Source organism: Labrus mixtus, chromosome 9, assembly GCF_963584025.1.
Source record: "Labrus mixtus chromosome 9, fLabMix1.1, whole genome shotgun sequence".
NCBI lineage: Eukaryota > Metazoa > Chordata > Actinopteri > Labriformes > Labridae > Labrus > Labrus mixtus.
In genome coordinates, this window is record NC_083620.1 from 16,947,409 (window position 1) to 16,959,624 (window position 12,216).

At 42.9% G+C, this 12,216-nt stretch overlaps 1 protein-coding gene across 1 annotated transcript in view; it reads right to left on the reverse strand.

Moving 5' to 3' along the window:
- Positions 1-4,817: 4,817 nt before the first annotated feature.
- Positions 4,818-12,216, reverse strand: part of sik2b (salt-inducible kinase 2b) — a 42,148-nt gene continuing 34,749 nt past the window's right edge. The window contains exons 12-15 of the mRNA XM_061046584.1: positions 11,015-11,172; positions 10,167-10,280; positions 9,931-10,019; positions 4,818-9,449 (exon numbers count right to left, since the gene is read on the reverse strand). Coding sequence (XP_060902567.1) covers positions 8,813-9,449; positions 9,931-10,019; positions 10,167-10,280; positions 11,015-11,172 — 998 coding nt within the window. The 3' untranslated portion in view covers positions 4,818-8,812. The remainder of the gene's footprint in view (positions 9,450-9,930; positions 10,020-10,166; positions 10,281-11,014; positions 11,173-12,216) is intronic.

The window sequence follows — 12,216 nt, forward strand, 5'->3', positions numbered from 1 at the left end:
CTGGTGTAGCCTGCTTTTATAACTAGTTTCTGCTCAACAATATGGTGGAAAATTACTGCCATAAGGTCTGGATTCTCTTAATCTCTGGACTCTGACTCAGTTTCTTGAAGTACTGTTGTGTTGAAGCAGTTTCTGTTGAACTTTGAAACAGTGTCTTTGCTCACTTGTTGGAAAATAAATCTACCTGGTCACTGTTGTCTTGCAGCGAAGAGTTGAGTTTTTCTCAAGGATGTCTGTTTTACTTCAGTCGTTTGTCCAGAATTTTTGAGCCTTCCTGGGACTTTGTGGAGAACAGTCTCCAAAGCAGGTATTTCTTGTGAGGTGTTTTAAGTGAAGAAAGTATTTATCACAGTGCAAGTAAAGCCTTAATCCAGGACGGCTAAGTACTCCTTTAGCTTTGTAACAACAGCTTTAAGGCCTTTCAATGACTCATGAAAATGTGGGATTAATTTCACATGTTGCTGCTCTTGTATTTGGTCAGCTCTAACCTGGTCAGCAGCTGCTGTGGAGATGAAAGAGCAGTCTTGGTTCTGTTTTCGCTGCAGGGAATATGGAGAGCGGGCCAGGGTCTGCAGCTGACAACTGCCCTCACTCTGAGGAACTCTGCAAAATAAGGGCTCGGCTGAGAAGAGCTGTTTGTCTTTCTGAAGCAGGAGAGGTTTGAAGGTATGAAAAACATGTTTATATCGGTTTGGACCAAAGTTAACAGAAAACTGAGCTGTACTTTTGATGTACACGCCAAAGGTTAGATGCACCATACTTTTCTGTTTAAATCCTAACGAGCAATCAGGCAAAGAGGATTAGGACAATAAATGAAATGGCACTGATCTTTATGAGAATCTCAACCTGCCTTTTTTAATCTCTTCAAATCTCCCATCAGACCTCCTTGGCGCCATGTTTCCTCCCAATCCTCCACCCAGCACTTCTTTGGCTATATACCACAGTGTGCACATACTCTTTAATGCACAGGTTGCTGTGTCAGCACTTTCTGCTACTGCGAGACCACCTGGAGAGCTGTTCAGAATAAAGCTGAGCTTTTCGAGAGCAATAGAGCCTGTGGGATTGAAGAAAAAACATATTTGAACTTTTCTTCATATATAAGCTGGTGATCTAAACACAGAGGGAACAGGCCAAGCTTTGAACTGCAATTTTTCCTACAAGTGAAAATCTTCATTTAAGCGTGATTACTCGAGGGCAAGGTCTAATCTGCTCCCCCCCCCCCCCCCCCCCCCCTGCTAAATCCACTGGAGTTCATGAGGCGGTAATGAAACAGCAACAACCTATTTCTTTCTATTTAGATCCTGTTATTTGGGCAGATTTTCAGCAGCCAGAGCCCTTGACAGCGCTGAGAGAGCTCTGACGTCATTGCAGCTGCCTCCCAGGACTGTGTCATTTATAATGAAAGGAGTCAAAGCCCCCACACAGCACACGCAAACATGCGCACACACATGCATAGTGAGGTCAGATGCTCTCAGGGTGACAAATGACAACCATCAGTCAATGAGAAACGGAGCGGCGGAGCTCTTATTTTCATTCAGTCACCTTGTCGCTACAGCCCCCTCCTCCTCCATCTCTCTTATTCTGTCATCTTTCAGCAATGCATCATGGGATCTATAAACTTTCTCCTCTAGATAATATCTTGGCTTGGTTTGAAACGTTCACCCTGCAGGAAATGGTATTCGAGGTACTTCTGGGTCATCTGAACTGGGATTTCAGCCTCTGTCCATCTGCTTGTTGGGTGGATGCAGAGACAAAGGAGAATAATCATGGGTGCAGTATGACCTTCAATCAGGAGCTGATTTCATAGAAGACAATCACACATGCCATGCTTAGCTGCAGCAGTAGCGTCAGACCTAAATGCATGCTTTGTATATATTTCTGTGTATTCATGCCCAGGGAGTTTCAGGGAAAAACTGCGTCTAGGGAACAAAAGTTCATTATTTTTCCTGCACCATCTTCTCTCCATGTTTTTTTTTCTTCATTTTTTGCAGTTCTAATTCTACACAGTGCTGTGATCCCCTGGTCTAAAAACGACGCAGTAGGATGTTGTCATCCACCCTCCTCCCGTTGTCACGGCAACCATTGATGTCATTACAGTATACTTTGGCCTGATGAGTGAATAGGCCCCTGATATTGTGGTGTTTGATGAAAAAAGATTACCGCTGTATGTGCATGTATCAGCTTCTCTTCTCTCTGCCATACGAGCGTCTTTGCCAAGCAGCCTACTGAAGGTTTCCACAGCACACAATGGCACTGGATTCATACTATAAATAACTACGTTTAACTGGAAAATGCTGCCATCTTGTAGGGAAAATTGCTGCAAGGTCACACTTTTCAAATATAGCAACCAATGTTGTTGCAAAATAGCCTTTAGTTTTTCTCCGTATGACAGCAACATAAGAGTGTTGAGGACTAAATTGAAGGAGATTTGTTTATTTTGAAAGGGCTTTCCCATTCAAATCGTATTTAACAGGGTCGAATCAATATTTGATTAATGGCAACAGATGCGAAATGTTGGTTTACATCAACCGTTGAATCTGATCAAGGGGGACTTTTCGTCTGAGTGTGACTCATCCCATATTTCAGACTTATCAGTTTGGATCAGCAGCACCAGCAGCGTGTTGTGTTCAGGGTCTGATCCCAGGAAAAGAAGTGAGACTGTTGGTATATTAGTGGGATTAACTGTTCTCTGGCTAAGTGGGCTGATTGGATTGACTTGTTCTCTCTTCATGATCCTTTTCCACAGAAGTGGGACAAACGTCGGCTCTCAAACCACACCAGGGTGTCTGTTCATTTTCTAATAGCCCATTTTCTCCGAATGTATTAATACCGGGCAACCTGCCACCTTCTTCTCAGACCTGTGGCCAAGGTCGACCAATCAAGGCTCGGCTCAGGACAGGCCCCCTTAGCTGTGCTTCTCTTTTAGAAAAGGTGTTCAAGTTTCATGTAGTTAAATACATATTGACATGTAGACAGACTAAATGTGGGTGAGATCAGTGATCTGAGCCACTGGGCCTCAGTCCTCATCAGTGGTGATTAATTATTCAGTCCCCAGCATGTGAAAACAGTGACAAAGAGTTCAGTAAAATGCTGGAGCTGCTCACATCTGGATTTACAAAAGACAGGTTACGTTATATTGAAGTGATATGTGCAGGGCTTACTATTCTTTTCAGTCTTCAAACAGAATTCACAGAATTCAAGTGCAATATTAGTTTGACACTGATCATGCAGGAAGTATTTTTCTTTTTTCGTGTACTTATTTAGAATTATGTCTTTCTACTCCTTGTTCGCTGCTACTAAGTGTACCTGAAAGTGTTTATCATTGAAGGGAATAAAAAAGTTTATGAAATAAAGAACACAAATCTGTGATGTGGACCAGCATTCCATGTGCTGCAAGTAGATTCTGAGGACTAAATCAAAGTGACAATATGATCATTTATGTGTGCAAGCCATTAGTGGTGTTTTAAAGGTAGAATCATTTTGGTAGATCATTGTCATTATTAAATTCATTAGCTTCCAACCCCCCCCCCCCCCCCCCCCAGAATTCCAATGCCCTTCTGATGTTGATCCCAGTTTCTCATGGATGTTGCTCACTCTAGCATAATTCAGATGGTAAATGGAAGCATTTCTAGTCTTCTGACTTTCCCAAAGCGCCTTTTTTACACTTCACACTTACCCATTCACACCACATTTTCTCACTGATGGCAGAAGCTGCTAAGTGTCCATCAGCATGACCTAATCCATTCATACACATTCACAAGCCACTGAAGCATCAGCAGGAGCAATATGGGGTTCCGTGTCTCGCCCAAGGACACTTTGACATGAGACAGAAGGAGCTGCGGATCAAAACCCCCCAATCATCCGGTACCACTGAGCCACAGCCGGGCAAAAGCGCTGTGGGCTGCTGTAGTGCTCTGGTCTCAGTTCATTTAATTACTTTAATATGTGAATATTGACTTTTATAGATGTCTGTGTTCAAAATCTTCATGATGAGTGTTACTAAATATGTCATAGTGTACTGGATACATTAACCCTTTAATGTGAATTATCTTTTGGCATCTGTGTGCATCAACCTGAAACATGTGAGTGATGTAAATGTGGTGTAAACTCTCTGTGGTGGTGTTGGATGTGTCTCATTCGGACACAAATCAAAGATGCCTTGTGTTGTGTATTTGCTGTTTCACTTGATGTTAATACTCTCCTCTGCTAATCAACCCATTCTAGAAAGCACAAAAAAAATACTTTTACATGTCTGTTACTTTTACTGCGTTAAAAAAATGATTGTGTCCAGGTACTGCAGCAGCTAAACAAATCATCTTTGGAATTCTTCCTTTGACTGCATTGATCCTTCCCCCGAATCCTGAGTGGACAACTACACATCTGTACTCTCTGGGAATGTTTCAAGTGGCGGTATGTGTGACACACCTTATCACTAGGAGTGGGTCAGTGTTTACCATTTAAACACTTTGTTTAGATTTTATAGGTGCTACTTCCAAGGCTTAAACTACAAACCCTGAAACAGAACCAGTTCTGTAGCTCCTGCTGGATTGGCCGCCTCTGGAGCTTCAGCTGTGGTTGAAATCACTTCAGGCTCCGCTGTGACTCAACCGTTTATACGTAGCACTTGGTGTGATTCATTTTTCTAGGTCATTACACTTGTGTACATCATGCAACGCTTGGGTGCTTTCAGATGGCTGCAGTTTATAGTTAAAGGACAATTGGATTACAGAAACATGATTCAAGAAAACAGTCAGCTCCATGTATCAATATGACAATAATGCTCAAACAAGTACACACACAGAAAAACTCCACACTACTTTGATGTTCAATAAACTTTTTTTAATCTCAACAGCAAGTTAGCTTATGTGTGGTCAACATCAATGAAGGTAAATATAAAACTGGATTTCTATTGATAGATTGATGTTTTGTTTTATCAGCAGGAGGTGAAATTATTCAACTTGGAAACACGTCCACTAGAATCTTCATGACTTGAGTCTTCAGCTAGAGAAATATTGCTATAATACTTTTAAATGGCATACACTGATTGACCAACGAGAAAAAAAAAAAAAAAGCATGATAGAGAAGCTGAGAGAGAAGCTCCAAAACTCCACACGGTGGGTTGTACAGGGAAACTTCTGAGGGACTTTGGTTTTGTACCTTTGTAAAACCTGGCTCTACTTTTCGGAAGAAAAGAAAAAGTAATAGTAAAAATCAATGATAAACGGGTTCAAACAGAAAAAAAACGATGCTATTCAAAATCTTAATTTAGATTGAAAAAAGTAAAAGGCACACTGAACACGTTCACGTTCAACACAAAATCAACCTCGGCGTAACACCGACGATTCACTACACCTCTAATTTTTTACAAATGACACTCATCATTAACTGAAAATCGTTGACTCTCACTTGGATTAAAAACCAACAATCAGATAAAGTGTTGGTGTGTCTTTCTTTGAAAGAAATGTGTTTTGTGTCCATTATTAGTTGGGGAAGAGAGAGAGAGAGAGTAGAAAGGTGCTTCCTAAAGATTGTGGGTTTTGTTTCATCTGCCAGGAAACGGCAGAGCAATACAAACCTTTTCCACCTCCTCCTCCTCTCCCGCTACATCACCTCTTCCCCTTGTTGTCAAAGTGCTCTAGTATTCAACTTCAACAGATCAACCTGTAGCCACTCCAGCCTGACCTAATACAAAATAAAACAATATTCACATAAAAGGCTAAATCCACCCTCTGATACTGGACCGCTGACACTGATGATTTAATGCTGTGAATGCTTTCCACTCTGCTGCTTGATTTCCTCCTTCTTTCTAAAGGACATTTTCCACAAGACCTACAAACTGGGTGTGAACTCATTCCTATCAATAACATGTGGGTGTAAGACCACAAACAAAAGCCAAGTAGTTAGTCAATTTCAGGGTGGAACTATTATAGAAGCCACCGGTCCAGTTTTGCGACATGTCATGCTGCAGAGCACAATGGTCTATTAAAGCCATTGTTCCTGGAGTTAACAGTACCTCTGCCAAACGTCAGAGAAAAACAGTGACCTCTAAAGGATGAGAACTGACTTCTTGAACGGTGACGAAAATATATCATATTATTGATTTTGTGGGCTCAGGACAATTAAAAGAACACAACTGAAGAAAAAAGAACCAGGGGGAAAGTGTCTGTTTTTGATATTGTCTGTTTGTCTCAGGTAAACATAAACAGCATTTTTGGGGGATGAGATTAAATGTATACATTTATATATTTTTACAAAAAGTAAAGTATATTTGTTATTAATTAGGTTTATGCTGGATTAAAGTAAACTAATTACTATCGGGCTTTCGACTGTTAGGGGAAAAAGGCCATAAGGTTTTTGTATATTGCTTTGTCCCTCTATTTTCCATCATTAAATAGACCAAGCATCTATCAGGTTCATCAAAAATCAAGCAGCAGAGAGATCACTCTTCAGTCACAGGCTTAATCTCACATGAAGCACGGTTAATGAGCACTACAGGGTGGACTTTTCCTTTTACTTCTGCACCGGACTGCAACACCAGTTGGTCCATATTTTCTAAACATCTTTTAAGACTGTTGACTTCAATGATGAAGACAAACCCTTGTGATGTTTGAGGCTCTGATTGTGAACTCTGCCGGGTCCTGTCTGAAGTCTAATCTGCACACAAACACTCCTACAGTTTAACCTATGACCACTGAGGGTCACACAGTCTGGCAAATGGTCACAGTCCCATCTCAACCCTCGGATGTTCACTGTCCCATTGTTCCATGAAAGGGTGCTCTTTTTTTTTTTTTTAATAACTCATCATCATCAGGGTAGATACATGTGTGCGCTTCAAGTAAAATTGAACACAGTCTAAGTGCTGTAAAAAATAAATCTCTCGTCTGATTGCTGGCTAGCTGTCAGTCAAAGAGAGCGTTTTAGAGCCTATAGTGAAAAATCCAGTGTCAGGCCAATGACGTGCTCGTCTTTGTCTCACAGCAGCCTTCAAACGTCAGAGAGGAAACATTCATTCATGAAATCCAATGCAGGGAATCTTTTAGGGGGTCACTCCATTATTACAAACATTATTACAAGAAACACAGAGGCATGACTGGAGCACTGAGGATGTCAACCAGAATTCATCTAAAAGCTACCACTGACTGTGCACTGAGGGGGAAAAAAAGCACAGTTTGTGTTCTTTTCAATGGAGACATCAATACAGTGTCGGTCATTTTTAGGAATGACCATGAAGGATTTGACAAATTTGATGTAGGAATTGTGCAAACAAACGTAATCACACTCACGTACTCTCACACACAAACACATTCATCGCCACACAATTGTCTCCAGGCCCGTCCCTGCACTTCCAGGGGTCGAGTTGGTGAGAGATTATCTCCTGGTTACATCATCGGCTCGAGTGATGTCACTGCTGACGACACCGGTTCCCGGGAACCAATCAGAGCTGGCTGCACAGGTGATGCTTCCGTTCATCGTCCCTCTACATTAAGGATTAATAATATTGCTTCAGTATTGCCACAAAAATCGAATAATATCGACTGTCTAACACCGCTACTTCTCAACCAAACACACGTTAATTACATCAGCCCTCATTTATCAGGCAGACACACGACCCACAGTTCAACTGTTAAAACAGACGTGGCCATTTTGACTGCAATAACTGGGAATGATCCTTCGTTTATTGAGTAAAATGAAAACCGGCAAGTGTGTGCAATCTGACTGTAAGAAGGAAAAGCAGTTCAGTAGTGTGAGAAATGAATCGGGATCAGTAGTAACAAATAAAAAAAAAAGACAAAGATCACAAGAATGTGTATTATTTAAGTCAAATCGCCTGCTTTAAAGCTTGCAGCTACAGAAATGTAGTATCTATCATTTATATTGTAAATTAACATTGAATAAACAAGCTTGGAAAGAGTGCTTAGTGCTAGCGCTTAGCTTTAGCGCTGTTAAAAACACAAAACAGCAACACGTTTGCATTACTCTCCAACCTGAGCTTCAATCAGCATGTTTAGGGTTATTAGTTTAAGCTAAAGACAAGCGGAAAGTGTTCTTAATGATGGTAGTGTTGAAACATATGCTGTTCTGAATACGACCGTCATGTTTGTGGTCAGAGTAGTGTGAAAAATATAACGTGGGGAGGGAAACACTTGAATTTGTGGTTATAATTATGGTACCGTGATAAATGAGGGCCATTCTCTTGTTCAGTTGTGTTTTTTTTTCATCTACTGAAAAAAAAAAAAAGAAGCTCAAAAGTGTTATAAGAACCAGTCTATTGTTGTTGTGTCCTATTATAAATACAAAAAGCACTGCCAGCCGTTGTCCTTTTGGTTGTCTGTCAGTCAGTTCTTCTGTCCTTCTCTTCCAAACCATTTCTAGGTGAAGCTGCACTCTGGCAGCCTCCAGTACATGCAGCAGCTCCCCGGGCTGAACGTTGCAGTCCTCACGGGGGAGGGGTGGGGGGGGGTTGGGGGCACACACAAAATCTGTGACAACAGCAGCCACGCCAAATCATCATGGTGAAGCTTACTTTGTGCCACATGTGGGACCTGTTTTCCTGCCTCACGTGGCTCATGAGAACAGGAACAGAGGAGAGGGAGAAGGGGAGGTAGGCTAAGGGAGGAATTTGGTAGAAAGGTTGTCTGAGGTTTTGTCACAACTAAGAAATGAAAGTTTGTATTAGTCGTACAAAATTGAACACTTCTTCCCTGTTGCTACGCTTGTGGCCTCCTCTTACATCTCCATTCTCTCTGCTCTTAGTGCTGTGTAGGTTCTCTTTGCCTAATACTGCTTTCTCTTTCACCCCCTTCAGCTGGTTTTAGTTGACCAGTACAAAGCCGTGCTGGGAGTCCACAGTCTCCATCATCTCACTGTCCAGGAGGGAGCCCTGCAGCTCAGGCAGGCCCAGGCTGTCTGACTGCCCGTGACCAGCCATGACCCCGCCCATAGCTCCAGCTCCAGCCTCCCCCGGAGCAGGCGGGGGCAGCAAGCTGGGGTCCAAGGCAGGGAACTCGTACTGATCTGGGAGGAGAGCCTCTGTGGAAGGACCCAGGAGCTGCTGCTCACAGCCTGGAGGGAAGCTGAAGCCCAGGCCGCTTGCAGACACTTCATGAGGCTGCAGGTTGTGAAGCTGGTGGTGGAGGTGAGATCCAGGGGGGAGGTGGTGGGTGTAGTGGTGGTGGTGGCTCATGTAGGGATCGTAAACCAGGCCCTCGCCCGGTTCCATCAGCGGGGTGAGGCTGTGGCTGAAGGGCGGGGAGGCCTGAGGACTGACCTGCTGCTGGGGCTGATGGGCGGCTGACATGGGGGGGCCCTGAGGGGAACTTTGAGACGCTGCCAGGTCCAAAGCAGGGCTGCCTGTGGGATAGGATCCTTCAGCAATCTGCATTTGGTTGAAGTAGGTCTGCAGCCCCATGCCCTGTGACTGCTGCAGGTACATCCTCTTCTGGTTCAGTCTGTGGAGAGAGCATTAGAGTCGTCCACTTAGTTGTAGGATTCACAACAAAAGGCCGACTAAATTTAATGCAAAATCACTGAAACAAAATCCAGAAACCAAAATGCTAAATTCAAACTTAATTATTTGTGCAACAAACATGAGTTGTTGTTAGCGATCCTAAAGAGCTAGCAGGCAGCCGAAATATAGAGAAAAGTGAGATGAGCTTCTCACTCCAGACCAGGTTGGGCATAACACATTTTTTTTTAATTATAAACAAAAAAGGAAAGCAGTTTCATGATGAATGGATGACATGAAACTAAATGGATGTTCACTATGGTTATTAGTTTAGGTCTTTGTGGCTTACATCTTGTTTCATTTTGTGGTTTTTTAAACAGTTTTTTTCTGTTTGGTGGAAAATAATTCCTTACACTTAATTTAATAATAAAAAAGATTAGCAAGGTCAAAAGAAGTCAGGAGAAATAGATATATTTTTTTTTTACCTGTGTTCCTGCAGCTGTTGCTCTAAACTTCGAGGGTTCTCCTGACAGAAAAGCTGGCAGCTAGCAGGACTGTTAGCCAACACGTTGGCCTTTTCAGTGGAAAAGAGAGATTGAGACTTGTGACCTTGTTCAAGATAATCACCTTAGAAACATGCATGTTAAAAGTGTCTTTATAAGAAAGTTGCGATTATTTAATATAGTTATGATACTGAGGTGTAGCTGGAGTCAGATTGTACCTGTAGTCTGTGAGTGAGGTATTGTGTCTCCAAACTCTGTCTGCGGGACAGGAGAGGCGGATGAGGTCCACCTTGGTATAAAGCTAGGCTTTCTTGTTGCTTGGACGCCTCGCCCTTTAATCACAAACATAAAATATTAAACAAGGGGAACTTATTCTCATGTTCTTGCACATACATGCACACACATTTCCCAAGGGTTCCCGCCCTGCCGGTTAATGAAGCTGTGTCAGGGTCTGGGTGCTCCATCATGAGCTCTAACTGGATTATCTGTGCAGTCGCCTGCCCGAATGCCTGTGTGGTGACTGATCAGCCAGATGCCTCTCTCTAAATGGCATGTACCACAGGGATTACACAGTTGTTAAATGAAATGGAAGCAAATTAAAAGGATGATGGGGCCTGAGCATCATAACCAACAAAGAGCTGTGTTATTGAATTATGAGAGATGGGCAGAGGGAAAACTACCAGATCTTGTCTGCTTGTGCAATTAATGCTGTGTTTTTTCATGGTTTGTTCCTGGATTTTAAAGATGTCCATAAATCTTTCCTCTTGCAGTGTGTTTATGCACTTGTATTACTTTGTGTATATGTGTGCCGGTCTATGTGTGTAATTGTAGCCTGGGTCTATTGAATGCCAGTCACAACTAGGGTGAAGTCTGACTGACTTCAACAATGGCTGCATTCACTTTGGCCTAGGCTCCGGGCCCCAGGGGGACGGGGAGACAGTAAACAAGCCACAGTTGGCTGCCTCTCTTGGGGTTACACAACAGCGCGGGTGCCCACTTCAGGGAATTTAGAGAAAGATTTTGAATGGGTGTGAGTGTTTTTGTGAGATTGTGAGATAGGTCTTACCTCCAGGAGGTTGTGCAAGTGGTGCTGTGGTCCCATGGGGCCCATGGCGGCCCCTTCCCCAGAGCCCATCTGCTCCACCAGCATCTGGACCTTGTTCAGTTCCAGGATGCCCTTGGCCCTCGCCAAGTGCTGAAGGTGCTGCCGAAACGCAACCAGACCTGAAAGCACAAAAAAAAACACGACGAAATCAGTAATAATTCTGACAGATGATCAACAAAATCACTTCTCCATTCAAAACAGGATGAAAAAGGCTTTGTCCTTTTAGAAGTTTACTCCTCAATGACATTAGCAAACAGGTTGAGCCGTTAGCAATTTTCACAGCCCATCCTGACAATGTGACTCAATCTGCGTCAGGATCCACTGTGTGTGTGTGTGTGTGTGTGTGTGTGTGTGTGTGTGTGTGTGTGTGTGTGTGTGTGTGTGTGTGTGTGTTTATACGTGCACAGGAGACAGTATCGGTTCTTATAAGACCTGTCCAGTGGTGACGAGCTGTGAACGAGGGGACCTGACTCACTGCAATGGTGGGAGTTATTTAAAGCAGTCAGCAGTCTGACGCAAATGGATCCGCCCCATCAACACTCTCCAAAGAGGATTACAAAAATAAATATATATATACACCGGTAATTAACTGCAAATAACCTCAAGCTGTGCATAGGGTAGGCTGTCAGCATAGAGTCAGGGAAACAACACACATTTCTAAGCTATAACTTTAGTTTCTACTTGGCTATAACACAGGTGATCTACAAACAGAAGGTGTACAATAAGAAGCTGTACATGAAAAATGGAAGGGAGATAAGAGGTTGCTGAACATTTCCTCTTATATTTTGGCTCCTCTTCCTCTCTGATGTAACGCAAAGACAAATCCTGCCTGCCACAGACTGAACTTTAAAAAGAGAAAGAACAGCAAGGCGGGAAACAAGCGGTGCAGAGGAAGAGAAAGAAAGGGGACGAGAAAGAGAGAGAGCGAGAGAGAGAGAAATATGTGGGCAGAAAACCTTTAAATATCTGTCTATGATTCATAACTACAATCATCACTGCTAAAGTCGTCAGAGGGACCAGAGAGGGTGAGCGAAGGAGGAGAGAGAGAAGAGGAAAAGACAGGGGGAAAATGTGTGAAGAAGAGGAAGGAAGGCAAATGACAGAGTGAGAATGAGGCACTTTTGTCTAGAAGGCAGTATACATATATATACAGTGTGTGTGTG